The 27,970-nt window shown below is 40.0% G+C and overlaps 4 protein-coding genes across 7 annotated transcripts in view; 3 read left to right on the top strand and 1 right to left on the bottom strand.

Moving 5' to 3' along the window:
* Positions 1 to 567: 567 nt before the first annotated feature.
* bxdc2 (brix domain containing 2) lies at positions 568 to 3,871 on the top strand. The gene is made up of 10 exons (XM_034602358.1): positions 568 to 789; positions 1,143 to 1,254; positions 1,368 to 1,411; positions 1,496 to 1,566; positions 1,926 to 1,975; positions 2,079 to 2,152; positions 2,471 to 2,521; positions 2,631 to 2,732; positions 2,856 to 2,984; positions 3,209 to 3,871. The coding sequence occupies exons 1-10, from the start codon at positions 655 to 657 to the stop codon at positions 3,455 to 3,457; spliced, it is 1,017 nt and encodes a 338-aa protein (XP_034458249.1). The 5' UTR covers positions 568 to 654; the 3' UTR covers positions 3,458 to 3,871.
* Positions 3,801 to 7,214, bottom strand: rad1 (RAD1 homolog (S. pombe)). 3 transcript variants are annotated; one of them, XM_034602359.1, is made up of 7 exons: positions 7,076 to 7,214; positions 6,089 to 6,290; positions 5,840 to 5,948; positions 5,580 to 5,737; positions 5,207 to 5,307; positions 4,759 to 4,857; positions 3,801 to 4,583 (listed from the first exon to the last, which is right to left on the bottom strand). In XM_034602359.1, exons 2-7 carry the CDS (start codon positions 6,281 to 6,283, stop codon positions 4,412 to 4,414), a joined length of 834 nt encoding a protein of 277 aa, XP_034458250.1. In that variant the 5' UTR covers positions 6,284 to 6,290; positions 7,076 to 7,214; the 3' UTR covers positions 3,801 to 4,411. The 3 variants fall into 3 exon arrangements, with proteins under 3 accessions (XP_034458250.1, XP_034458251.1, XP_034458252.1); XM_034602360.1 differs by having other exon boundaries at positions 6,089 to 6,287; positions 7,076 to 7,185; XM_034602361.1 differs by having other exon boundaries at positions 7,053 to 7,118.
* Positions 7,129 to 9,546, top strand: LOC117771685 (UPF0729 protein C18orf32 homolog). Its single transcript, XM_034602362.1, has 3 exons — positions 7,129 to 7,264; positions 8,600 to 8,815; positions 9,169 to 9,546. The coding sequence occupies exons 2-3, from the start codon at positions 8,636 to 8,638 to the stop codon at positions 9,232 to 9,234; spliced, it is 246 nt and encodes an 81-aa protein (XP_034458253.1). The 5' UTR covers positions 7,129 to 7,264; positions 8,600 to 8,635; the 3' UTR covers positions 9,235 to 9,546.
* A 978-nt stretch (positions 9,547 to 10,524) lies between these two features.
* The window catches only part of dym (dymeclin), a 48,380-nt gene continuing 30,934 nt past the window's right edge, over positions 10,525 to 27,970 (top strand). Inside the window, exons 1-9 of one of the 2 annotated variants that reach the window (XM_034602347.1) lie at positions 10,525 to 10,746; positions 12,406 to 12,612; positions 13,329 to 13,381; positions 13,503 to 13,596; positions 15,422 to 15,558; positions 16,715 to 16,787; positions 18,884 to 19,009; positions 19,570 to 19,709; positions 27,778 to 27,963. In XM_034602347.1, coding sequence (XP_034458238.1) covers positions 12,473 to 12,612; positions 13,329 to 13,381; positions 13,503 to 13,596; positions 15,422 to 15,558; positions 16,715 to 16,787; positions 18,884 to 19,009; positions 19,570 to 19,709; positions 27,778 to 27,963 — 949 coding nt within the window. In that variant the 5' untranslated portion in view covers positions 10,525 to 10,746; positions 12,406 to 12,472. The remainder of the gene's footprint in view (positions 10,747 to 12,405; positions 12,613 to 13,328; positions 13,382 to 13,502; positions 13,597 to 15,421; positions 15,559 to 16,714; positions 16,788 to 18,883; positions 19,010 to 19,569; positions 19,710 to 27,777; positions 27,964 to 27,970) is intronic. The other variant, XM_034602348.1, reaches the window with a different exon arrangement.

The raw sequence follows: 27,970 nt of genomic DNA on the forward strand, positions 1-27,970 counted from the left end.
GTCTTCCATGCTGCTGTTCACCATCTTTGATTTGTTTCTGCACGTGTTCCAGCCAGGTTTAATAAAGGTTTTCACCTTCCACTGCAATTAATGCAGCAGAGCAGGCATATTAATGCACTTGATCACCCGGAGCAGAACTCTATGGCCATGCACACACGCACACCTCTCATTTCACCATGTAGGTGTCTTCCTCAACCATGACTAATCCCCCAGCGCCCTCTAGTGGTTGACCAGAGACTTGCATCCATGGCTGTAGCTTCCATTGGGGAAACTTATATTATGATACAATTTCTGACTCGGTTAGCTTTAAAAATCACTTAAATTACTTAACTATGGAATGATTAATTACCTGAATAACCTTTGCATTACATTATTATTAAAATAAAGAAACCAGTTGGGTCAGATTAAAGTTAATACTAATTACTAATATATAAACCTAGTATTAGATTACTATAACTACTCTAAAAAAATCTATATTTTAATTGTTTTGTTCTTTAGAATGGGTCTGTATAAATATTTACACTTACAGGGTTTTAATTTTGTTACCTGCAGTACTACCTCCGCGCCACTAGAGGCCCCCTCGCCTCCTCCGTCCACACGTGTGTTGTGTGAGTTCCTCTGTGGCTGCACGAGCTACGCGTCTCAAAACTCAACATGTCGGCGTTCAAGAGGAAACGTGGAAGAGCCGGTCCCGCAAATAAAAACGCAAAGAAGGTTAAAATAGTCGAAGGCGGCAAAGAAGAATCGAATGAAATCCACGAAATCACAATTCCTGCTCCGGTGTCGTCGGTAAGTTACTAGCCACCGAAGTTAGCTAGCCCATTAGCTCATGTCAACACTTCTACGCGTGCGTGTTGTATTTTATTTGCTAAATATCACTCTACGATTATTTTTTTTAACACGTAGCTTTAGCTAACACACTGTTATTAATATGGAAACATTAAATGTACACATTTGCAGCGAGAGGGTCGTTAATACACATGTTGGTCCGTTGTCTGATTTATGTAGCGAGTAATTCACTAACTGAGACAAACGTGATTTTTCCTGCCTGACCAGAAAAAGGGACCCGTTCAAAGCGCAACATGCTTTCATTAATAAAATGGTTTTATTCTGAATTTGTTGTATTTCCTGTCTTGGAACAGGGCAGATGGACCAACAAGGAGCGAGTCCTCATTTTCTCCTCAAGGGGCATCAACTACAGAACAAGACACATGATGCAGGATTTAAGGACCCTGATGCCTCATGCAAAAGCAGGTTAGTGTCATTCATGGAAAGTAAAATCTCACCCAAAGACACGTTCGGACACTTGCGGGGGTGTCACCATGTTGAGCAGAGATGTGGGTATTAAATGTTTTTTCTTCTGTTAGATACGAAAATGGACAGAAAGGACAAGTTGTTTGTGGTGAATGAGGTGAGTCTGTTGTTTACTCTCTGGCCAAACTCTTGTGTCACACAGACATTATAGCAGAGTTAAAGAATGTCTTTGTTTTTGCAGGTGTGTGAAATAAAAAACTGCAACAAATGCCTCTTCTTCGAGGCCAAGAAGAAGCAGGACCTCTACATGTGGTGAGTGTTTTATCTTTGACCCCGTTCAGACCGGGTGTTAACATCCTTCCTTAGTGATGCGATCACAATGGGTCTGAATGCACCCAAATGTGCCCTGAATGCGTCCCAAGCTCAGACCACATCTGTAGTCAGACTGGATAAAAACAACACAACACAAATGACGTACGTGTGTATTTGTACATAGAGTGGGGAAGTGAGATCTGATCACGAGCGGTCAAAGGAGACGCATTGTGAACACACATACTTATCGTTGTCTTATCGGATCTCTCAGAACAGTCTGAAAAGAGCCTTGGACACATTAATTAGGCATTAACCTCAAGTTTTGTAGAACAAATTCAACTATGTTCTTGTCTCTGCAGGATTGCAAACAGCCCTCATGGACCTTCTGCAAAGTTTCTGGTTCAGAATAGTGAGTTACTTCTTTCTTACAGGCCTGAAATACAGTCAGACAACATCTGTCTTCATGTGCCACAGGAATATAAACTAAAGTAATGTCATTGTCTCCTCCACAGTTCATACACTGGCTGAACTCAAAATGACAGGAAACTGCCTTAAAGGATCCAGGCCACTGCTGTCGTTCGATCCGGTGAGTACCAAAATCAAGAGGGAGACACTGACCGTCATCCTGATAATTAGATATGTTTCAATCGGAAATGTATAATGAGAAGCTGTGTAACAAAGACCTACAATGATGGTTAAAGATGAGACCAGATTGTTTCACTGACAACAAGAGCTGTAATAAATTTTCATTTAATTACAGATAATAATGAATGGTGTCGTATTCCCCGGCTGCTTTGACAGACCATTGTCTAGAATATGTATTTTCATTTGATGATTCAGTGACTGAAAGAACCTGTCAAAGCATGAACAAGATCTGACCTTTTGTCTACATTTTCACCCACAGACGTTCGACAAGGAGCCTCAGTATGCTTTACTGAAGGAGCTCTTCATCCAGGTCTGTTTACACGATGCTAGTCAGAAGCATTAATCTAATTACATTTGATGTTCTAACAAGCATGAGCTTTGTCATGCAAGGACGTACTCATTGTGTTTTTCTGTTGCAGACATTTTCCACTCCACGCTACCATCCTAAGAGTCAGCCGTTTGTCGACCACGTCTTCACATTCACCATCGCAGACAATAGGATATGGTTTAGAAACTACCAGGTAATGTGTGCAAAAATACATCATTATTAGTAGATGCGCTTTATGAGTGTCTCTTCCGGTGTTCAAATATTTGCATTTTTCTCTTCTTGGGTAATAATTTCTCTGTCCACTCTTAATGTGCAGATCATCGAGGAGGACGCCTCTCTGGTGGAGATCGGGCCTCGCTTGGTTCTCAACCTCATTAAGGTCTTTCAGGGGAGCTTTGGAGGGCCTACACTCTTTGAAAACCCAGAGTTCCAGTCTCCTAACATGGTAAAGCCCAGTTGAAACCCTACATTTTATTTTGTAAATATGCATTTTGTTGGGCAAAATTTAGAAGTCTAAAATGACACTGACATGATACAAAATGTTGGCTTTCATGCCCAGGTTGAACCTCCAAAAGTAAACTGGGCCCAGTTGCTGCAGACTTTTAATTATACCGTTTGTCATTATGCTTCCTGCTTGGGTTTATCGTTTTTTTCTTCTCACACCTACAGCACCGGCGAGAGATCCGACTCGCAGCGGCAGCCAGAGTCCGTGAGAAGCAGATGGTGAAGGAGATGCAGAAAATGAAGAGGACTGAAGCGAAGCAGGATCTGAACCAAGACGTCACGGAGGACGTCTTCTTTACGCCGGCCGAGGACAAGCCTGTTCACATCGAAACAGAAGCGCCTGAGGGAAAAGTATCCACGAAAAACCAACGCAAAGCTTTGAAAAGGCAGAAGCTGCGGATGACACAGAGGTAGCCGGACAGACTAGATGATGAGTGGATGACTTACTGCTGCAATGACTCAGTACAGTCTCAAGAAAGAGAATGTGGTGATTCAACAGTGCAGTCATGTGCATTTCGAATATTATGAGACTTCATCACTGAAGAATCACATATTTGACAGTCCTGGAAAAGATCTGATGTGTTAAGCGTTTGTTGCCATATTGTGATTTCGTACAATACATATTTTGCTTGCTTATCAATCCCAAGAAGATTGTGCAGATTGTAGCTGGTTACAAAAGTCTCAGCTTTTGCAATACTGCCAACATTTCCACAACTTTAATGATTAAAAGAACATTTTCCATCATTGTAAAAAAAACAAAAAAACATGTTTATTGAGTTTATCTACAGTTGTTTTCTGTGTCCTACAAATAAAACGTTTTCAAACTTAGTCTCAGTATCATCTGATGTCTACTCCAGACAATGTCATGACAAATGTCAGCTTCAACATTATGGGAACTAGAAGGGCAAAGTAACTCATGGCCTCAGTTGGACAACAAGCCATGTAGACTCATGAAGTTACAGTGTTCACATATTGAGAGGCTTCTGACTCGAAATAGCTTGGTCTCCATAGTAACAACACCCCATACATTAACTGCATACAATTATGAACTTCCATGTAGTGAAGTCACTACAGACAGTTGCACAACAAGAGCAGGAATGCAACATCTCCCCACACGTCCAGTAGCAATGTCCCACTCAACTGTTAGTGTTTGGAAAATGATGAACCAGCAGATTTTGTTAAAACAATCTTTCTCACTGTCCATTATCCATCGTGTTGCCCTGCATTTATTTCCCCTGTGTGCAACCAGCGGCTGTACAGCCTCCTCTGGTAGAGTTAGTCCTCTTGTTCTTGCCCTCAGTGAAGGCAATTGGCCTATACTGATGTTTAAGTGCTTATTTAAAGCAGGGTTTAATGGACGCAGTGTAATCACTCCACCTCCTCATCAGGACAGCAATAATATTCTACAAAGCAGATCTGTCCATCATCGTTCCGGACCAGGTACTGCAGAGAGAGGAAGCCCCTGCTGTCCGTCCTCACGGAGACTTTACAGGACAAAGCCAGAGCTTTGGTTGACGGCTTCATCAGGGACATCTTGTACCTGCGGCAGTTAATAGGAGGGGACAGTACAGAATGTAGAGCTTTAATTAAAAAACTGATCAGTGTTGGGTAATAAAGTGTCTCCAGTTCTCCTAGTCCACCTTTAGGTCGTACCAGTGTAATTATTCCTCTGAAGTTTTAATAATGCACTGTGATGTTCATTACTCTGTGCTCACCTGTTGGTTTGAGTCTTTGTGCAACGAAACAGCTCCATCATTTCTGAGTCCTTGGGGAAATCATAATGGGCGTTTCCAGAGTTTCCAAAAGTAGACAACCTGAAAGAGATGAAGAAATTCAGTATAAAGTCAGTATAAAAAATGTAATAAAAAAAGGCTTTATGCAAACTTGCATCCTGAAAAGACTGAGCAGTTTGATATTTGTTTATTGACAAAAGGATTAATGAGTATTAAATATTTTTGGCACATTAACAATATAGCCATAAGCCAAATGTAGAAAGTATACTATACATCATATAGTGATGACTCATCAAGCAATACTTTAAATAGTAAGTGGCAGTATTAGGGGAACCTTGCACATTATATGGATTCATCAAACTAACCATAGCTTAATAACTGACGTGGACAAAAATATTTTTTCTATGTTGAATCAGTTTTGACAACACACCTAAAGTATGGCTGGCTCGGGGACATGGTGATCTGTAGCACCTCGCTGCTCATATCCAGTTCAGAGAAGGGTTCTTTCAGACTCTCTGACTGCAGGATCACCTAAAAAAAAACACCCAGACACACAGAAATTAAATATATGTAATCAACATCTATTTTCACATCAGAGGCCGTCTAATCTATTCTTGATTAATCTTTGAATTTAAGTCAATAATTTCCAACTGCAGAAATGTTGTTCATTTATAGGATGTAAAGGATTGGTTGGTATTGGCTTGTTACTTGTTTTACTCAATCTGACAATTTTATGTTGATTTATAGTGTAGGCAGGGATCTATAGTGTTCAAGTTTCATTGCATGAAATAGTCAAAGTTCACCTTGTTTATGACATTGGAACTGCAGAACTCAAAGTCAATTGGCTCTTCTGGTTCTTGTGTGTTGATCTTGCAAACAGTCACCACGCCACCCTCCTCCAGGAACAAGGTCAGAGGGTAACCGTAGCCTCGGTAGCACATTCGTAAGGCTGTTGATACTCCTGGTGTCAGATGAGGGAGATCATGAAGATAGTGAGTCAGATTTGAGAGGGGTAATAATATAATTGTACTACTTATATAAATCAGTTTTCCTTTATCTTTACCTGGTGCAGTGCTTCCTCCAAAGATACTGAGGCAGTCCAACAGAACAGTGAGATTGACCTGAAAACCCACCACATCTTCTTTTATGGTGTACTCTTGGAAGATCTCAGCCTGTAATAAAAAAAAGAGTTTACTGTTTATAATGTCACCATTAAAAGGACATACAACGCAGTGTTACACTCTGGACAAACCAGGACTCGCTCAACGCACTCAATGAACATTTTCAAGGTGTATTATAAATGTAAACACACCTGGATGAACGCATTGGCTTGCAGACACTTGGAGTCCTCCACGGTGACCTTCAGGCCGTTGGGTGTAGCGTTGAAGAGGGCATGGTCCTTGAAGGTGATGGCTTTCAGTATGTTGGAGAGATTGCGGGCGTTATCCAAACTGGCCACTAAAACGTATTGTTCATCATCAGCTTGAGACTGGGTGGACAGAGGCATTGTGCCGCTGAAATGAAGACACAGGGCAGGAAGAGAAAAACTGATAAAGCAGCTTCATTAAACACTCATCTCTTCCATTACAACTTAGATAGGATGATATTCAAGCATGATGCTGAATTGAATTGATTGAAGTTTACACAAAAGAGACCACATCAGTCAGCTCCAGATCAAAAATAACTTAACTTAGACGTACCAACTTTGGACTGGATCCAATTTTCAAAGATCTTTATTTCCATTATACTCAGGTGCAAGGAAATTCCAAACAATTCAATTGTACTGAAACCAAAGATGCTAAAGACAATTTAAAACTCAGATTCAGATTAATGAAACATTTATTACATTTGTGAAAACACAGAAAAATGATTATTTTACTTTAATTCACTAACAGACCAGATCCAGCCCCAAAAACCACTATATATATATATACACTCGACAACTCAGGACTGGATTTGTTTGAAACTGTTTTGTAAAACCAGAGTATGTGGGCGAGTCTCTCAGTTCAAGTGAATATCAGACGACTATTAGAACAACATCATGTAAAACTGTACAACAAACACAGTGAAGTGTCATTTCCCTGTATCTTATGGCTCTATTTTAAGCTAGGCTACGTGACAGGGGAACACGTATTTCGTACGTCGTTTAAAACAAATGGCTAACTGTCGCTAACTCTGCCACTATGCTAACGCTTTGTACAAGCTGGTGTATTCGGTGAATAAAACCTTTTCAATGTCTTATTGGCGGCGGTGCTGTGTGTGTGTGAGTCACTTACAAAGCAGTAATTCAGAAACTCACTCGGTTGTTTTGAAGCACTGCGCCGCGGCGGGTTACTTCCGCTTCTCTCTCTTCTTCTACGGATATACGTCGCTGCGCATGCGTGGTGCTAACATTCCGGAGATTTCGCCTCAGCGTCCAAAACACAGGAGAGAAAAGCTCGATCGCGCTGATTTAACGTGACCACGCCGGTGTTTTGTGATCACACAGGTTAGTATCACTACTTGTTTAAAGTCACGCGGGTGGTTAGATGTTGTCCAGCCGCCAGGTTAGCTACAAACAGCTGTAGCTTTAGCCACCGAGCGACGACCGGAAGCTAACGTTAGCTAACAGCCTGACATGTCGACTGTGTTTCTCTAATCAGTAACGAGGTAATAGCACATGACCTGTTGTCAGGTGCGGACTCGGATTGTTTCAGACTAAAGACTAAAGATCTAAAGTTGTTAATGAGAACCACCCGACCCCCACCCCATAAAAACACAACACACGTCTGTGGATGGCAGAATAACATTAAATACAGTAAAAACTAGTGCCACTAGAATAGGATGTCTGGTGCTTACAAATACAATACAATACAATACACTACAACTCAGTGGTAGTTATTGCTTTGCGTTTGTAAAGTGCTGATGCAGGATTGAGGAACCATAGTTTTTCTTTCTTCTGAATAAACTCAGGCTACAGGTCGTATTTCATCACTGTAAACCTGACCAGTCACGGTTTGACCTCTGCTGTTCTCACGTCACATGTGACAATCTGTCGACACTGCAGTGATCATCTTTATCTCTATCAAACATTTATACAGCCGGACACCACACACATCCTCTTAGAAATGTATCATCCGGTTTAGTAATCCTTCATTCACCACAAGTTAAACATTCATCATGCCACATCACACTTCACTGTATTTCAGAGGGTAACATTTTACTTCTCACTCCTACATTTGACAGCTTCTTCCACTGGTTACTTTACAAATTACGATTTTTGAGTAACAATTATGTCAGAGCTGACATGATTAGTCATTTAACAGAAAAATAGATTGAAACTATTTTGATAATTTGACAATGTTTGTGTTCTGTAAATAAAGTTTATTTAGTGTTTCCCAATTGTGATCCTGTTGCACTGTCTCCGTCCACAGTCCGGACACAGTCACTGACCTCATTTTCCCGAAAAAAATCGAACCCACAAGACTTTGCAACCATCTTGTTTGAACCTACTACCACAGATTGTTTATCTAATTATTAGAACCTCTTTGTATGCTCACAGTTATCAATATCAGTCTGCTACTTTGATATTTACAGTGGCCTCATGGACAAAAACAGTATATAGAAAGTCATTAATCAACCAAATTTGGTTTTGCCATAGGGCTTAACAATCTATACAAGATGTGACATCCTCTGTCCCTAACCCTCAACTAGGGTTTGGAAAAATTCTAAACAATTCAAACTTCTCTGAGAAATGATCAATGTAATATCTGTATTTCCAGTCACATTGACACAATAGAAATGTATAAAGTCCCCTTCTTAATATCCTCCTTCTCTGTTTCAGGTTCTTCCTTTTGCACGTCTTGTTTTCGCCACAGTCATGGTGTGCATTCCCTGTATTGTGATTCCTGTCCTTTTGTGGGTCTACAAGAGGTTCCTGGAGCCTATCCTGTATCCCTTCATCTCACCAATCATTAACACATTCTGGACCAAAAAAGCCGTCCAGGAGACGGGAATGAGTGACCAAAAAGTTAGTGAAAACAGCAATGGGACAATTAAGGTAAGTTAATGATTTATATCATGGCTTTTTGCATTTGTGATACCCTGGTATACTTAATGATACAAATTGTATTTTTTACTGTGGTATTGCTTTCAGCTTAATTTTAAACTTTTCTCCATTGCAGTGATTTCAGAATCTGAATTTCTACAAGAATAATTATGTTTCCACAACTTGCCTAATATACAAACAGCAGCCACCTAAACACAGCTCATGTATTTTATCATATTAAAAATATATAAATTGAATACTGAGGGTTTAATTTGGGTTTCACATGACCACATCGTGACTAATACTGTGTTAGCTTCCAGCCTCTTTCATGAGTTGTTTTTAAGAAATGTTCTTTTTCGTTTTAGGCTGAAAGCAATGGGGACGCCACTGCCAATGGATCGACTATAGCAGCAGATAAGAAGACAGACTGACAACTTCAAATGTTTATAATGCATCGAAAACAATGTAAATATTCCAGTAATATAATATAGATGAACTATGAATTAACTTATCAGTCTTCTTTGAATTGAGTGGATTTTATAACCTTCCAAACTTATGTCTGAATGTTTGATTTTATTTTCTCTATTGTTACATTAAAATTATGAAATTGGTTTATGGTTGTTATATTTTCTCTGTTACTAATTAAATAATATATGCATTCACTTTATTGAATAATGGAATAATGTTCCTTTGTCAAACTTGTTAAAACCGAACTTTCAAATAAAAAAAGATGCTCATTTATTGTTGCAATACTCTGCTGTGCTTCCACACAAACCATCATTCTCACTTTATATTGGAAATTCACTAAGGATACAATTTTTAACATTCCAAATGCTATATAAACAAGATGTCTCTGCAAAGATGACAAAACTGGAAGAAAATAAATAATTCAGACCTTATATCTATACTCCATTCTTTCTACTCCTACTAAAGGGAGAGGTGGCATAGTAAATATAGTGTAGATAAACTTCCCTCTCAAATGTAATAGTTACAAATGAGATCTATTAAAATTAGGTAGTGTAGGTGTTTTTGGCCCGAAATCTTGTGTGGTCACTGAATCAGATCTAAATGTACACCTTGACATTAAAAGAAATCAGTCATTTAAAATCGTCTTAAGAATATGTCAACAATTAAAGAATATATATCTCAGCTAGAATTAGAAATATAATCCAGGTGTTTATCTTCAGTAAGGTCAACTCTGGTAGCTTTCCACAAAACTCAGTAGAAAGCTGGGACAAACTTTATTCCGCAATAACGTTATTAATTTAACTCTGGGGGAAGCATCCAGTTTCTATGCATTACAAATAAGATGTCCTCCATGTTTTATTCATTCATATATTGCTGTGCAAGACAAGTAATACAAAATGAATGTGATAATATCAGTTTTATTGGTTCTTTAAAAAAATATATTAAATCTCGACTTGTTTTTAATCTTTCGTTGTCCTCTTTTTAAAACAAATACTGTATTGTACGTACAAAGGAACATATTAGTCTATTTGTTATACCTTGTTTTGATGGTCAAAAATGTATTTTCTTTTCCTTGATTATCATAAATTGATACATACAGTGTGCACTAGTGTGTATTTCTGTGTGTTTACTCTTTATAGAATTTTTCTCTGAATCAGTGAGTAAAATTGGGAGCACAGGTAGAAATGCAAAGTTTAGATCGGGCTCCTCTATCAGCCCTATTTCTATCTGCAACGTCACTGACGCAGACGACGTCATCGCGCAAGGGGTAGCGACGTGTAAAACATGGAGGACAGGAGTGTGTCGAGTCAACTCAACAGCTTCACATTCCACACAATTCCAAGTGTTTACTTTCGTTAACCGAACTCTACGCACAAACCGGACTAAACCGACAATTCGCGTGAGCATAAACAATCCGCCATTACCGGTGGTGAGAGCCGAGGGAGCGACGGGAGGTGAAGAAGCGTCTCTGACAGGTAAGATGAGCGCTCAGCTGATTGCAAACAAGCCGGGGACGTTAGCTTCTCCCCGGACACTGACTCCACTAACCACCGGTGAACAGGAGACACCGACGAGACTCACACACACACAGCTGGTGTTTGACGCTGGTGTCGGGCTGTGACTATTACGTGGTAACTGTCAAACCCGTGCGGAGGCGCAGACTATTTCCTGCGCTCGAAAACAGGATGCGCTAGCTAACGTCAGGTCAAGTTGGTCGAAGCAGCAGAAAACACAGAGGAAGAGAAGAAGGAGGCAGCAGAGCACACTCCACATGGGAACTAAAGTTTAGTCTTACTTGACATTAAGAGTATAATAAGTTAATGGCATGTTATTTCTGGCATCTTGTGGTATCTGCATTGCGTTGAGTAAATGTTGGCTCACTGGCTACACCTGTATGTCAAAGGTGTGTCATTTTACGAACACAACACACACGTCCTGCTTCGCTGTGTGCCAGCCCGTCCTGTTGGCCTCTCCGTGGATCACTGAGTGATTTGGAACCGGATGAGCACAACTCTATTTTGTTTAATTGGGTTCACTAAACTAAATCTACTGCAACAGTCCTGTAATGAATCCTGCCTCCAAGAAGGGTGACATATTCAGGTTGTTCTGTTATTTAGCTTTCATTTACTCATATGAATAGGATGCACAAATTATGATGTGCGCCTAGTGCGTATGCCTGCTAGTGCGTAGCTATCTGCTCTCTCTCTCGCTCTTAAATTTTCTAGTTAATAATATTATAGTACACCTGTTATTATAATGCAATACACAGTACATCCTGCAAATTGATCTTATAGTTTAAACAACACCTCTCAAACGGTTTCAATGAAAACTGAACTTTATAACCTTTTATGTGGTGAGTGATTTTTTTGGCATTTACCCGAGATCAGATAGTGCAGACAGACATGAAATGAGAGGAGAGAGATGGAGGATTAACTTGGAACAAATAATGGTCCTAGGGCTTGGCAATAAAACAATATCTGTTATTATTGCAAAAATAAGTTTCAGCAATAGCAATATAACTCATCTATGAATTGTCTATGCATTGTCTAAGCGCAGTGAGGAGGTAAAAGTGTTTGTTGCTTCACATAGGAGCACAAATCTTTTAACTTCAAGAAATATAAATTATATCAACTGATATGAAAGTTTTTGCTTCGATCATTTTTTTGCCTCATCGTCCAGCCCTACTTGAATATATAATGCAAAACACAGTGCCACAAACAATCCTCCAAATTGACCATGAAGTTGAGACACCTCTGAAGCTGTTTCATTTTAACCTTTAAATGCGGGTTGGGGTTTGATTTCTCCCGTTATCATGATGTAGATTCTACATTGTAGAACAAATGAAGGTTCTTTTCCAGCCAAACTCGAACTGAAGAAACTGTGATTCTTTGATCACGCCTTTAACCCTGGGGCCATCAGGACACCTCCTATTGCACATATTTGGGTGTGCAGACAGAGAGCAGTAATTGCTCTTTGTCAAATACAAGCAGATTTATAGTCTCTCATAAGACAATAAATACAGTCTCATAAGCATAACATTCTGCAATATGATTTTAGAAATGCATAATTGTTGGTTAATGGTTGTTAATTATTTCTGAAGGCACCAAAGATTAAAAAGAGTTCCTCTGCTCCAGCATTTGGCATATGCCTGGTGAAAACACTGTGAAGAGTGGTGCGTCTGGCTGAGTGGAGCCAGCAGAGATGGGAGCCAACACCAGCCAGGTCAGTGAGTTGTCCGATAACCCAAGCCTCAAGGCCCTGGTGGGCACAGAGTCCATATCGGAGAATGACCCGTTCTGGAACCAGCTCATCTCCTTCACCTTCATCAGTCCCACCAGCAGGTAAAGTGCAATGCTCTCAGACCGCCCCACTATTACACATCCTCCTTACTACAGGAAAGGAGCTGCAGTCAGGGATCAGCTGAAGAGCATTTAGCAACAAGTGGAGTCACAATCTATGCTGCTTTGCCTATTTCAGTTGGTTTATTAATTTAGTTGAATAAGTCATTAGTTGACTGTGTGCCTTGACAGAGCTGTCCCCTAGAGCAGAATCCAGACTGAACGTTAATGAAAATGTATCGATGACATTAGTTTGTTTAAACATAGACACTTATTCAATAAACCAGTTAATATATGACATACAAATATGCAGCACATCCTATCATGTCTCTGTGCATCTCATTCTCACTTGCACAAGGATTTCCATGACTTACTATATCTCTGCAGATCTGCAACAGTTGCAAATGACCAAAAATGTTAGTGCTATTAGGACTTGGATATGATGCAGTTTTATAGCATGACAGTTAGGACAGGGCAACATGACTTCAAATCAATATCACAATTATTTCTAACTTTTACCCCGAATATTATTAATGAATTAACCGTCTTAAGCAAGTCGTTTAGAGGTTTTAGATATCGGTTTCCATACATTTTCGGTTAATTGCAGTCGATGCCAGTAGAGGGCAGATGATACAAGCAAGTAGCTCTTCCTGATCCATTTCACTTGCATATCTTAAAAGCATGCTCTAATCTTCTCTCTTCTTGTTTCATGTTAACAGTGGAGACTCTAAGTTGCTGGAAGAAGCTGTCATCCCCCTGGCAAAGCTCTTTAGTATGTTGGCTATAATATGAACCTGCCTTTTAAATATATATTTGAGATATGTATCATATAATGTTTCCGTAGCTTATGTAATGCTTGTTTGTAAGTTGTCTTCTCCTGTCTTTTTTTCAAGTTGAAAACAATCCCAGAACAGGCAACTTTGGCGCGCTCGTGAGAATTTTCCTGGGAAGAACCAAAGAGCTGAAAATCTCGACAGAATGCCAAGAGTGAGTATGGGAACCTGAGAGAAGGGAGCGAAGTCAGATGACTGTGTTGGTTATAATAGACCCTTAACATGCCAGTTAATGTTTGAACACAGACAGGCAAGGAATCCCTGTTTTTATTAATCAGAGAAAAGCTGAAACGGTTGGAGTTTCCCATGAGAAAACTGCTGAGGTATAACCATCAACACATGTGGCATTATTCTCCGCTTGCTGCCAAACTCAATTTCCTCAGAGTTTGAGCCTGCCCATGTCACCAAATGCTTGTGGTGGGAAATCCTTCTCTATCGAACATCATTAGAGGTTTGGAGTTATCGCTCCCAAGCCACTCCTATCTATTTTCCTCTATGTTTCAAAACAGGCTTTGTCCCAGAAACAAACCTACATTTCCTGGATGTAACATAATTGCCATGTGCAAATAGTCAATTTGTGGAAGTGATTACACACCCCTGTGTTGGTTGTTTGGTGGTTGTGAAACATTGTGGCTCGCACTGGATGGTTCCAATCATTTTCTTTTTCCACTACGTTTGTTTCTCACCAACTTTTCCCCAATTTTGGATCTGTCCCATGTGAAGTATCATTATAAACTTTGGTGACTGTTAACTGTTTGCACCACTTTCTTGTTTGTCAAAGTGAAGGTTGGGTTGCAGTTACGAGAAAGGCATTTTTGTTTAGTTTTCTGAGAACAATCTGACCTGAACTTATATATTTTTGTTATTTTGCAGAATAAGCAGGTGCGTATGATATATTGTTACTCAAGCTTTCAGTGAAGTTAAAGTAGTGTCATCACTTGAGAAGTGTCCCTACTTGGACTCTCACACAGTACACAGTATGGTCTGCTGGTTACAATGTTAAATCCCGATGGTTTATTAACTAGCATGAGAAAATTACCTTCTTCCTTGTTCCTGTCCCTGGAGGTCAGAGCTTAAAACAAAATACCGCTGTCAGAGTCCAGTTTCCAGTTTCATTAGGCAAAATTCACAAGGGCACAATCCCAGTCTCTTTTTACCACTGTATACTGTACAACACTAAAGCTGGGCTCACACTACACGGATTTCGGGTTAGGGTTAGGGCCACCCCCGGAGAATCGGAGGAGAAATCTGGTCTGGAACCTTGGACGGCTGCCCCTATAAATATCAAACATTTTTGATATTTAGGAATTTTAAATCGGGCCACAACAGCCACAACAGCCACAACAGCCACAACAGTCTATGAGATAAACGGAGCAGCTGATGGTGCTGCCAAGCAATGGGAAACATTCCGAGGCTAACATCAACTTGCGCACTGCTGTTGACAGATTTTAAAAGTGAGAATTAAAATTTCAGCAGAAGAATAGATTACGTGTGTTGAATGCATCTCTGACCATTTCCTCATCCACCCATTTCCCCTGTTTTGTTCATATCTGTTTCCCCGTGAGGTCACATGAGAGACATGATGTGGTGCGTGACTCCCCCTGGAGCAGTCATCTTAATAATATCCTGTATTGTATGATGCACCATTATTTTCTAATCTGGTAGTGTTCAAGATTCTAGAGAAGAAAATCAGAAGATCTTATGTTCGTGATGCTACTCAATTTTAAAATCTGTTTGGTTTTTTTAAAACTCCTGTAGTCTGAGGTCATCTTAAGATGACTTTATATAACAGTGTACATTCAAACCAACATATCCCAAAAGAACATAGTCGGTCAGCCAAGATTCCATTTGCAAAGAAAGGACATATATCAATAGCACATATTCACCTCTGCAAATCCATCAGAATGCCTCTATTTCTGTCACAGTCCTATATTTGACCTTGAATGATGTGATGTTCTTGTTTTGTGTCTCTTCCACAGTCAGCTATTTATCTGGCAGGCCCACAATGCACTGTTCATGATCCGTTGCCTGCTCAAGGTGTTCATCAGGGAGATGAGTGAAGAAGAGCTGCACCTACAGTTCTCCTACCAGGAGAGGGCACCAGGCTCCTGTGGAGGTGAGCTTCACACACTGTGGTTTGTTATAAGAAGGTGTGTCAAGCTGCATAAAGAACTCTGCTTCTCAGTGAACACCTTTCGTCTTTTTTACTGATGATATGGCAAACAGAGAAGAAAGTGAAAGTGCTTCAAATCAAGTCAGCTGAGAAATCTTCTAAAAAAGTATTTGACTCACATTAGACTCATGAGGTGTGAGTTATTAAAATGTACTCACAAGGGTCACATGTGTAACACTTCCCTTCATACCTAAAGAGAGTTATCAAATTGACTTTTTAATTGCGCACCAGTGCCCCTGGCTACTGACCTGGATCAGCTGTCTCTGAGAGACTCTGTTAATAAAAGTCCAAATCTGCAACCACTGACTGAACATCATATTCTTTGGCTTTAAACATTAAGCCTGAGCTAGGTCCCTAATTAAACAGTCAGATTCTTTCGGATAATTTATATAAATACGTGTAGGCGATTTGTCTGCAAAAATGACACAAAGCTAATTTCAACTTTCTGAAAGTGGAAAGTAAGATTAACAGAGTAACGGCAAGCCTCAAAAACATCTTAAAAACCTTGAAAACCGTTTTAAAAACCATGTAACTCCAGCAAGCAAATTTCTCTCAATGCCCTTCATCTGCACAGTGATCATGAAATGGGGACTGATAGGAAGGATAGAGAGAGGGATTGGTACAGTGAGAGTTGGAAGGAGTGGAGAGAGACTGAAATTGGGTCCATGTATTTTCTGGGTAGAGCATGAAGGAGGTAGGACATGACATAAATTCTGCAGTGAAAAGCACCATATTTTGTGTTTGTTTACAGCACATCAACACCAGCTTCAGCCCTTATCCCCAAAATCTCTCAAGTAAATATCCTTTCCAAGTTGACCTCTTCGTCTGTGTCTTCTACATATGGCATCTCTTTTTCATCCTGAGATATTTTTACTCCTTTAGCTTGTAGTCCATTGTGTGTTATTCTCACAATGGGCTCACCTGGACATTTTCTGGACATATAACTAGGAAGCAGTTCCAGAAAGTATCCCGAGCAACTAACTCCGACATTTGCGTTCTCACATACTGTCTGGAAAATTTCTGGAAAATGCCTGGACTTCAGTGCATGTCTATAATCAGCTCGTGTCTCATGTAATAACTCCCTCATCTCTTTGTGAAGAAACAGGTAGTGAGGACCTCCTTGAGGAGTTGTTGTCCAACCTTGTTCACTTGATCGTTGAAGTCCCCCTGCTGTAAGTATCCCCCTTATTTGTGTTTTTATACTGCATTTATGTCTGTTTTGCACACCCATAAAATGTCATATCTCCACTGCCCACACAGGAATTTGATAATGTCTTCGCCTATGAACATAATAGCCCCATAAAAACGTATTGGTGATTTTCGTGTAGCTTCTCAGCTCATCTTCTGGTTTGGTTCCTTTGTTTTGATTAATGTTTGTTCGTTGTCAATGTATCTAGGATGTTAGTCATTGAAACCGTTAATGAAAAGCAGTTTTTGCGAAAACTGTATGGGTTGTTTTCTTTGCGTGCTCTGCCTGCTCATCCACTCCTTGGTTCCCTAACCAAGAAAAGATGAAATCCATTATGGAACATGCCAGACTAACGTGCTTAAACTCTGAGCCGGCAAATACGGTGAGCAATAGGACAAAAAAAAAGGGGGATAAGGCTAAATGAAATCAAAAAGAAAGACAGAAAGTGTTGGGTGTGTAGCAGCAGAGATAAGGCTTGAAATGAACGCTGGATTAGGAGCATTGCCATTGAGTGGGAGTGGAGGGAACATTCAGTATTGACTGAAAAATCTGCCTTAAGTCTCATGGGTGGTGTGCACACTAACACACTCAATATTGAGTGTGAATATTGCAGTGGGCTCATATCAATGGAAGAATTATTCCCTGCCTGCCACTCACGCTGACACACACAGACAAAGCTGCAGTGTGTACGTCTCCGTAGAGGAAACCACCTCTGCAGTGTCGAGACAAGTTCGCAGAAATATGACAATTGCTTTTTTTTTTTCTTTGCACGGCATCTTCTATTTCTCTCTCTGTCCATCTCATCCATTCACTCCTTCCCTCCCTGTTGTCTCTGCACATCAAACCCTGGCTCTTGTGTAAATGCATTCACTATTCCAACATTATTCATTGTTCCGAGCTGCAAGACTCCCCCTGTTTTTCTTCCCTCCACCACTTAGTGGCTGTCGGCCCATTTCCTCTCTACATGTTCCTGGTTTGGATGAGAATCTTTACCATTCTTGTGGTAAAGTTTACCCAAATCCCTCACAGGCTTCCTCTTGTGGTTTCATTTTACTTGAACGATAGCAGTCAATGATTTTTTTTTTCTTTATGTTAGCGGTTGATGTGTATAGATACTCAAATCCCATTTAGTCCCTTTTTTAAACCATAATGTTTAAAATTCTCCTGCTTCAACTTCTTAGATGAAAATATTTTCTGTGATGTAAACTGAATATTTTTAGGATTTGAACTGTGTTTGTTTGTAAAAGTGAACACCACTGACCATTTTTTTAAGTCACTTGAGTTAAAGGTCTTTGCGATCAATGTGTATATGCTGCAGGAAACCGGTAACAGTTTGAGTCCTGCTCCATTCAGAAATATGTTTTACCTTTTGCCACTTTAACTTTGTGCAGAGTTTGACATTAAAAAGCTGTCTTCACATTCATATCCTGACCTTAAATCAGATTTTAATATACGTACATATGTGTGATTTTGTGACATCATCCCTAGTTTGGAAACTAGTTTGCCATCCAGTTTGCAACTTGCATAAGTATGATGTTGAAACTTGAATCGTCCAAGGTCACAAACACCAGAGTGGACTTTTCAAAGAAGTGGGAGACATCTTGTGTCCTGCAGTTAAAACATTTTAGATTAAAAATGTTTGCATACTTAAACCTACTAGACCTTCTCAATGAAGGATTTTTTGATGAGAAATTAAGCTGTTTAATGGAAAAATGAAAGAAAGACAAAAGTGTTATGCCAAGCAGACTATTTTTATAATGTGTGAAGGGGATCTTTCACTTTAACAAAAATGCGTCACTGGAGCAACATCGTTATTAAGCTCTGCCGTTTCCACTTGGCAATCACATTAACTCACATTAATTCACAAGTTAATATTGCTGCACAACAGTAAAGAAACGGATTGCTGCCGTGATGTCACCGCTGTATCGTAGCTGCTCAAAATGCAATGCATCCTAAAGAGGTTTCTGTTCGGCCACAATTATCACCTGATTGTGTATATATAGCTATGACGAATAATATAAGAAATTTAAATGTATTCACATTATCTTTACTTGCATCTGTCTCTTTTTTTCCCTGTAGGGACATCACCTATAGCATCCTCTTTGAAGCAGTGACCACGCTGCTGGTCTTCTTCTCCTATCAGCTCTTCCACAAAGACATCCTCCGAGATGGAATCATCTACCAGCACATCATGAAGGGGAGATGGTAAGAAACACACATGTTTGTGTATGTATATGGTAATTCTAGTTTCAGTTTTGCATCCATCACATATTAACTGTCAAGAATGTAGCTAAACTTCTTATGTTCACCTGTACTTCGAACTCAATTTCCCTGTGTTCACTGCTATCTTGAATATGAATAAATGCAGATGGATGTTGTTGACACAACATTCATCGTGAAGTCTATTAGTGCAGTCTCAAGAGGTGGGCAGAAAGAATAGATGTTATTTTCTTTGAGGGCTTTCACAGCTGTAAAGCGCTTTGAGTGGTCATCAAGACTAGAAAAGCGCTATATAATTACAGACCCTTTACAGCATACCAGCAACACGAGAGCACTTTGGATTAATTATCACTGAGCGGAAGAAAGTCTTCTACATTAGCAAAATGGGGTATAATTGGCTGTGTATAACTCCTAAAACAGTGATATTTGAGATATTTCACAATTACAGGTAAGAGTCTCAAATTGACACCTGTGGGTCTTCTTGATAACGGTTTAAGTGTTGGTTTTTGAACTAGCTATTGAAACTTCTTTTTCATTTTCCCCAGTTTGTCTCTAACCAGTCGACTGGTGAAGACCCTGCTCTATAACTTCATCAGGCAGGAGAAGTGTCCACCTCCGTCAACCCACATCTTTGAGCCCAAAGCTGAGGGGGGCCTGCTCTATGGCCTGGCATCCGGGGTGGCAAGTACGAGAACGCAAATCCTCACACGAGGAAAACACAACAAAACGTGAAAGATTAATGAAAATGCTGTCATTTGTTTATTTTTACAACCCAGAACATATGTTTATAACCTTTTTATATTGATTCTGAGTCAACATTTTTCTCACCTACTTACTTGCTGAGGTCTTGGGACACACGTACCTGTATAACTAGAATTGCACTGTGGAGCGCATACCTCCGCCCAGGGCCAAACTGTGCCCTTAAAATAAAACAAGCCTTATAGCCAAGGGCCACATGAAGTCTTTCAGCTCCACATTGGTGGTAGTTGGAGGTTTCTCTGCCAATTTGTTACCATACAGTAGCTGAAAAAGCCTACACCCTTATGAAACCACATTTAAATTCACTAGGTCCAGATTTGTATTTAGCTCTGCACAGAATTACACATACACTCATCAATATCGTCCATATTTTAAGCAAAATGTTGCAAACGCCCTATCTCAAAATGTTAAAGAAAGTGAAACAAAATTCCTGGATCTGCCTCCTGATCATCACCATAATTGAATAGGCTCTTCCCTGACCCATACCGCAACCTTCAAAGATCGGTGCTAATCCAGCTGGTAGTTTTAGAATAATCCTGTTGACTAGCAGTCAGACAAATGTAGACAAAGACATAACCTCCTAGGCTGAGGTAGTGAGTCAAAATGTCTGCTGTGAAAAAAAAGAAGTTTCTATTAATTTGTAAGGCTTTAACCTTTCTTAACTTTGACCTAGCATCAGTATTTTGTTAATTTATCTTTGGAAAACAGTAATAGGCAGTTTGGAAGCAATCATCTTTGCATAAGGGCCGAGCAAATTTTTTATGTCGGTTGATATTGATAATTGTCACACTATGATTCATATTTAAGTTTAAAGACAGATCTTTGCTCCTCCTTGAAGGTTGTGATTTCAAACTCTTCTTTAGGAGCTGAAAATGACAGCAAACATATAAACCAATTATGTGTTACCATACTTATATATTGAACTTTTGTGACATTAATATTAATTAAAATTCTATTCATATAATTCTTAGTTACTGTTATATCTCCCAGCCCATCTCCCATGACTTTGCGTTTTTCTTCCAAAGAGTTCCCAACCTTGTTCGGCTTGTGACTCCTTAAAACTAAGCAACCTCAACCAATGACCTCTAGTCACAGGTTATAGCCTATTTAGTGTGGACATTATTGTTGAGCAGGTCAACTAAATAAATAAATATATTTAAATGATTAGAATTAAAGATTAAAGACTTGAAAATACTAGAAAAAAATGGACAAAAATCTGCCTAATATTGTGCTAGAGAAACGCATGTTCTTCTTCTGTGTCCTTTTAATTATCTAGTGATCCTTAATGAAAGGTTGGTTTTGATTATTTGATCGCTGCTTTGGCACTTTGTCCCAGTGATGTCACCACAATCCCCACAGTGAAGCTGGTGAGTTAAAAATGTTCTCATAAATTATTCTTTTGAGATCAAATTACAAAATATGACCCAGACTGTAAAAATAGAGACTTGAAAGTGTCAGTTGTTTTCATTTTTCCTTGGAGCCAAAGAGTGAGAATTGTGTTCGAACAGAGAAAAAAAAAGTGCGAGTCACGCTGACGGGCATGACAGCGTAGATGAAAGTGATGAGTTAAGTTAACTGTGTGTGTGTGTGTGTGTGTGTGTGTGTGTGTGTGTGTGTGTGTGTGTGTGTGTGTGTGTGTGTGTGTGTGTGTGTGTGTGTGTGTGTGTGTGTGTGTGTGTGTGTGTGTGTGTGTGTGTGTGTGTGTGTGTGTGTGTTTATTAGACTGAACACATGTTTGTTTGAGTGTGAGAATAGGGCTGGGTTTCCCTTTGCAGATAAATGCTCTTTGTCGGTTGCTGGTGGCAGATTCCTATCAGTGAGCCATCAGCATTCAACCCAGCCTGTCTGTCTGTAGCCAGTGATCAGCTCGATGAGTTATGGTGCCCTGTCCTGTTCAGTAATCCCCTAGAGCCTGTCTGTCTGCAGCCGCCTCCCTTATACACACACACACGCAGACCAACAAAGACACAAGCTCCCTTATTCTCAGAGCTCAGAAACAACACTTGTTTTCTTTCTCTGTCTCGTACACTCATTTGCGCTCAGTCATTTGGGATTGACAGAGTACATAAACAAGAACATCTCACCACTACACAGGGCTTTGTTCTAAAGTGACGGTAAATATGAGTTTGCATGTTTGATTGGTGAACAAATATTCGGGTGGTCAAAAGCAACTGCTCCATGAAGGTCAGTTTACCCATCATGGCCAGTACGACTCAGGCTGTAGAAAACAGTTGTGTAATGTTCTTGGTGGTGAAAGAGGAGCTTTGTTAAGTCCTGAAGAAATAAACGTAGGATCCAGCATTTTTGGAGCTTAATGCAAGCTAGGGAGTAAAACTTAGAATATCTCATCCAACCACTGACCTCTCTCTCTTGCTAGTTTCCCAACTGCAAATCACTTGAATATCAGTTTAAAGTTGCATGTTTTTGTTCATTTACAGCAAATCACTCACTAATTATTACAGGGTTCCTGCAGGGACGTAGGACTTAAAAAGTAATCAAAATATTGCACACAAGGTCTGCATGACATTTTGATAGGTATTAATTATGTTAATATTATTTAACCCTTCGATCGCACTTAAAAAATATTTTATATCGTAAAAGAGAAACGCTGCACTAAAGCTACAAACAAGACCAATGTGGAACTGATAATTGATAGTCTACAGACTACCTTTACCTTCTGCCTGTAGTCTACATTTCGAGGGTTATTCTCTACAAGGCAACTTCAGCGTATCTTGAATCATGGGAAAGTGTAAATAATTCAGGATCTCTAATATTCCTTCATATCTGTGGTGTTCGACATGGGTCTTAAATTTCATTCATGATGGTCGTAAATCGTCTTCAATTTAACTTGTTGAAACCTCTACACACACTGTACTCGTATGAAAATAGAGATTAGTTGAAATTAAAATAAATCAGGAGACCCTAGAAACATGCTTAAGTTGTGTAATATATGTATGTGTACATGCAATTAGCAGTTTTATATATGATATAATACTATATAATTTATATCTCGATATTGTTGCAATGACAGGCAGAAGTTAGATTGCATTACACCGATAGACTGTATGCCAAGTGCTTGAAACCTGAATTCTTTTGAATGACCACCAGAGGGTGGCTACACTGGTTGCAAAAAGGAGTCCGTATCTACTGAAGTCTCTGAGAAAACGACTCTCACATGATGTATAATGTTAGTAAACAATTTCATTCTGGGTTTTATGGTCTCAATTGGTAGTTTCTAGTCACGATGCTCATTTCGTAAATTATGTCACCATTTAGAGTAAAATAGACAATAAAGCACAGTATGCTAAGGGACGTGGATATTGTGTAATTAACAGCTGATACCATTCAATAGGTGGGGGTCACAACTGTAGGTGGGAATGATGCAGTGTCCTTGATGGCCTAAGTCAGTCTTGCTGGTTCCAAAATCCAAGATGGATCTTGACAAAATGCCAAACTTGAGGCTTTAAAACGGCAGCTCACAAATCATTGGGTGACATCATGGTGGGTTGATGACACCACAGTTTTGCTTTATTTACATGCTGTATAGAAATTTATTTAATTCAAGGCTTCCCAGCTATGTTGGATAAATGCATAAAAAACCCTTAAACTCAACTTCCATTGTAAAAAATCTACAGCAAACCTGGAATCTTTAGGACCTGAAACATGCCGTATAAGTCTGTAAATCCACACGCAGTTCTCTGGATACACAACACTGTTCGCTCCCGCAATGTTTGCTTCCAAATGACAGATCCTCATGTTGGTAGCATTCAAAACCACTCATGTCTGCACATCCACTTTCACAGATGGCCTGGGTTTTCCCCCGGAACCAAACACCGTTCACTGGCAAAGCAAAGCAGTGCTTGATTTCTGTCGCCAGTTTAATGTCTGGGGAGATAGGATGTCTCTTCCTGTCTTGCTCTTATACACTCTGCTGTCTGAGCATCTGTGGGGGGATTATCACCTCAGTGACTCAGACCATTTTGGACTTCCTCTCCTCTCCTCTCCTCTCCTCTCCTCTCCCTGCCTCTCCAGAAAGGATTCATTTGAGGGATAGCGTTTTATTATGTTTGTAGATGTTATAAAACTGTTGTTGGTCTGTGGAATGTTCTCATGTGTTGGACATGTTTATGTTAGAATGGTTTTAGATTGGGTTTGGATGAAAGCACTTTGAGCATATATTTTGATTTGTGTGAGATTATCAGAAGAGTGTGTTTATTTATTGTCTGTACAGCATGTTTCCCCATGTGCATTTCTGGATAATCATCACGAGTTTGGTGTGTGTGTGTGTATCTGCGTGCTTGGCTAAGGCTTTGGCCTGAAGCCCTGATGTCATATTTCATTCAGTGTTATGCAAGTAAATAAGTAAATAGCACATTGTGCCTGTCTCTGTTGGCTAGAAGAGAAGTCCACATTTCTGTGTCTGCACTGAAGCATCTATTCTCCAATGGAATAACCTCCCACCTCAGCTGCCTTCTCTGCTGTCTCCACAGACCACTGAAGTCTTTACATGTTCAAGCACCAAGTTGCAGGTGGAACAGGTGAAATGGAAAAGCAGATTTTACACTATTTTACAAAGGTTTAGACTCATTTGGAAGGCGTGCTGAGATTATTTTTAGCCACGCTGATAGTATTAGAATGCTGGTGTATTGGTTTGCAGAATGAATTAACTGGATGGATGTTTTACAGATATTCATGGTCCCCAGTCAATGGCTCCAATTTGGTAATTCCCATGTATCCTGTAGGCTCTCTGGTTTGTCACAGAAGTTTGCACAGTGACAATGATGTTTCTTAGATGATGTTTCATAGTGACTTTGTTGGCTTTATCTCTACAGCTACTATGACTGTGACTTGAGTGAAATATCCCATCTATTGAATGGATTAACATGACATTTGGTACTGGCAATCATTAGTGGGATAGCTTTCATGCTTATCTTTGATAGCGCCATCATCAGGTCAAAATTCACTTTGTCCACTTTATGTCCACTGGTAACATTCCCATCACTAAAACTTGTACTTTCTTTTTATCGCTTAAATTAGTTAATTAGTTATTATGAGCATTTTTCATCCAGTTAAACTGAACCCTTAGCTATTGTCAGGGCTAAGTTGTATTTGCAATTTGAGTCATGCTAAGTTTTCTGTCATTTAATTTATAACTTTCATTTAGCTTCTGCATGGAGCAGAACAGAAGAACAAAGGAACAATCCTCAGATGTTAACTCGATTCATACTGATCTTAATTCAGACTGAAAATAACAACTACTGCAGCCTTGAAGATAAGCAATAATTTCCCCTCAACCGGCAGTCTAATAACAATGGCGTCATTGAGAGCTGTGTGTGTTTGATAATAACCATGATGTGAAGTCACATTAGGTAATGGGGCAGGGTCTTATGAGGTAGAGATTGATTTAAAAGAGATGGATTTTCAGCCTGTGTAATATTTCACTTTGAATTTAGAAGTGACTTTGTGCCAACAGTAATTTCTGTGATCATGGTGATCATTATGTAATTACAAATAATGAATTGCTCTGTAACTTCAGTTTGGACATGACATTCTTCTGTCTTTTCCCCGCTGTATTTTTTCCAGTTATTTTTGGAAGCTTATGTCTTTGTCTACATCTTGTAAGACCTGTAGGCATTCATAGGTTTTCAGAGAAGAAACAATTCAGAGGCTGTTGTGATTACAGACTCATAATAAACAACAGACTTTGTTGTTGCACGTCTCAAAGTAGGATGCCTTCGCTGCCCCCAAGTCCCAAAACCCAGATTCCGATTTCAACGTGCCAGCCACTGTGTCCGTGTGTGACCTTCTCTTTTCCTCACTTTCCCCTCTTCCCTTTCCTTCTCTTCATGTCCTCCTCCTCTTTTTCCACTCGGCGTCCGGCCAGGGCCGGAGCAGCCTGAGCAGTGTAGCATTATTGGGTTTATGTGGTGGGCAGGCAGACAGGCAGAGGGAACTGAGCCAGACGGATAACAAACAGCACCCACTAAGGTAAAATAGAGCGAGAGAGAGAGAGTGTGTGTGTTTGTGTGTGTTTGTGTGTGTTTGTGTGTGTGTGTTAGAGTGCAGGAAATGTGGCTGCCAGACCAGGCTCTCTGACACTGTTGGGCTAGTCACTGTGGTGCCAGTGATGAGATGAACAGGGCTCCGTCACAACTTGGCCCTCCCTCTCTCTCTCGATCATGTTTTCTCTCCCACTCCTTCTCTCTCTCTGGCCAGTCGAGGGAAAGAAGAGTGTCGTGCCGGGAGCAAGAGAGACAGACTGACCAGTGCAAATTACATTATTTCTCTCTGGGGGATTTCTTTTTATCATGAAGCACTTTGTTGATGTTTAGCTCCAATATAAACAAATTCATTCTCCTCTTTACTGGAATTGTGAACACATTTCTACAAAGCGGCTCTTTACTTGTCGTCAGTGAATTTAGAGGCAAACCAACATATAAATCATAGATGTTACTTAGATTTTCCTCAGTCACAAGTTGTTGAAAAGAAGCTCTTCGTCAGAGAAAGGAGAAAAGTACATGAAAAGCCTTCATTTTGTCATGCATAATGGTTTGAAACTTTTATGACCACTCTTAACGTCACAGGGTGTTCATCACTTACAAGCTCTTCCTTTGTCATCTCCTTTTCCTCGACCAAAGCTGCAAGAGGAAGGTGACAGGATTTGACCTCCCTTTTTCTCCTTGAGTTAATGATTTTTTTTATATAGTACGAGGGCCTTGTACACGAAGCGTGTCACCCCTCTAATGTTCCAAAAGTAATCTGTCCTTGTATACTTGACTTAAATCTTATCTGGTTCAGTAACCGCATAAACAGATGACGTTAGTGTGTCATAGTTGGGTGGATCAGGATGACTTTTATGACATTACTTTTACCTCTAGGAGAGCGCTTGTAAATTCAGCCAGGAGAGTTGTTCTGCTCTTCCAGCTTTTGCCACTAGATGGCAACAAATCTACTTGGCTTCTCTTCAAATTCAGTAGCATGAATCAGTGAGAACCTACCACACACACACACACACTGTGTCTCACTACAGCTTGCTCCATGTATTCTGTCTGGCTAGACGTGCAGGAGCCAGAGGCTGTCATTGTGTACCTTGGTGTTCATGCTTCTCGTGCTTCTCGTGACGCCTGAAAGCACCAGCACTTCAGTTACTCTGCAGGAAATGCAGCTCTCTCTCATCTCTCCCATCAAGAAAAACCAAGTCCGCTCCAGTTGGCCAGTAGTTCCAGTTTCTCTTTGCGCTGTGGCGCCGTCTATGTTGTTTCAAATTTCAGGTTCTGCAAACCACCGTACATGATTCCTTTGTGCTTTTTTGGCCTCGACTACATCAGTCTGACCTCACGCACCGTTTAACATTCATTTACCTATGAAAGGAAAAGCAGTTGTAAGATTGAGGAACTGCAAGTAGGGACAGTACTTTGGTGCTTTCTATTAAAAAGATTGACACGCATAACCTCACAGATCTTTCGATTTTGCACCGATTACTTCTTTGTTGTACTGAAATAGAGTTGCCGCTCTCAAAACCCTGCTAAAGTTTACCTAAATGAACAACAAAGGAGGTGTGTCAGAAAAGATAGACAATTATTTTCCTGTACTTAACTAAAAGTTGAATAAATATATAAATTATTGGTAGAAAAATGACGAAAATGAAAAAGACGTATACCTACATACTCAACAAAAATACAAGTACAATATAACTAGACTGACACTCGGTAGATGTCATACCTCCAACAAGGCTCAAGAGTGCCCTTAAATTTAATCTAGCTGTACCAAATTTAACACACTTATAGAAAAAAGGCCCTATCTTACAATGTGTTGTGCAATCTTGCTTACACACAAACCAGCCAACAAGCAAAGGAACAGGGGTGATAACATAACCTCTTTGGCAGAGGTAGTAATGCAGGAAGAAGTAAATAAATGATGAAAAGGAACAAAGGAGTTGTTGAGTGTATATTTTTATCCGTGTGGGTTGACCTGCCTCTCTTTTTGATCTCCAGGTGGGCTGTGGAGTGTCTTCACATTGGGTGGAGCTGGCGGCAAATCAGGCATAGACCAAGAACAGAACCCCTTACCTTTGTCTAATCAGAGCCTTCTGTTACTACTGGTCCTCGCCAATCTAACAGACGGGCCTGACTGGCCCAACCCCTACCGCCAGGCTATTACTTGTTTCAGAAACACACAAGGTAAATA

This window comes from Hippoglossus hippoglossus, chromosome 12 (genome assembly GCF_009819705.1).
Source record: "Hippoglossus hippoglossus isolate fHipHip1 chromosome 12, fHipHip1.pri, whole genome shotgun sequence".
Classification (NCBI taxonomy): Eukaryota; Metazoa; Chordata; class Actinopteri; order Pleuronectiformes; family Pleuronectidae; genus Hippoglossus; species Hippoglossus hippoglossus.

Coding starts and splice junctions, on each gene's coding strand:
- bxdc2 (XM_034602358.1), top strand. CDS start 655: ATGTCGGCGTTCAAGAGGAAACGTGGAAGAGCCGGTCCCGCAAATAAA. Junction 1,567..1,925: donor AAGCAGGACCTCTACATGTG/GTGAGTGTTTTA, acceptor TTGTCTCTGCAG/GATTGCAAACAGCCCTCATG. Junction 2,522..2,630: donor TGAAGGAGCTCTTCATCCAG/GTCTGTTTACAC, acceptor TTTCTGTTGCAG/ACATTTTCCACTCCACGCTA.
- rad1 (XM_034602359.1), bottom strand. CDS start 6,283: ATGCCTCTGTCCACCCAGTCTCAAGCTGATGATGAACAATACGTTTTA. Junction 5,738..5,839: donor TGGAGGAAGCACTGCACCAG/GTAAAGATAAAG, acceptor ATCTGACACCAG/GAGTATCAACAGCCTTACGA. Junction 4,584..4,758: donor ACAAAGACTCAAACCAACAG/GTGAGCACAGAG, acceptor TAACTGCCGCAG/GTACAAGATGTCCCTGATGA.
- LOC117771685 (XM_034602362.1), top strand. CDS start 8,636: ATGGTGTGCATTCCCTGTATTGTGATTCCTGTCCTTTTGTGGGTCTAC. Junction 8,816..9,168: donor ACAGCAATGGGACAATTAAG/GTAAGTTAATGA, acceptor TTTTCGTTTTAG/GCTGAAAGCAATGGGGACGC.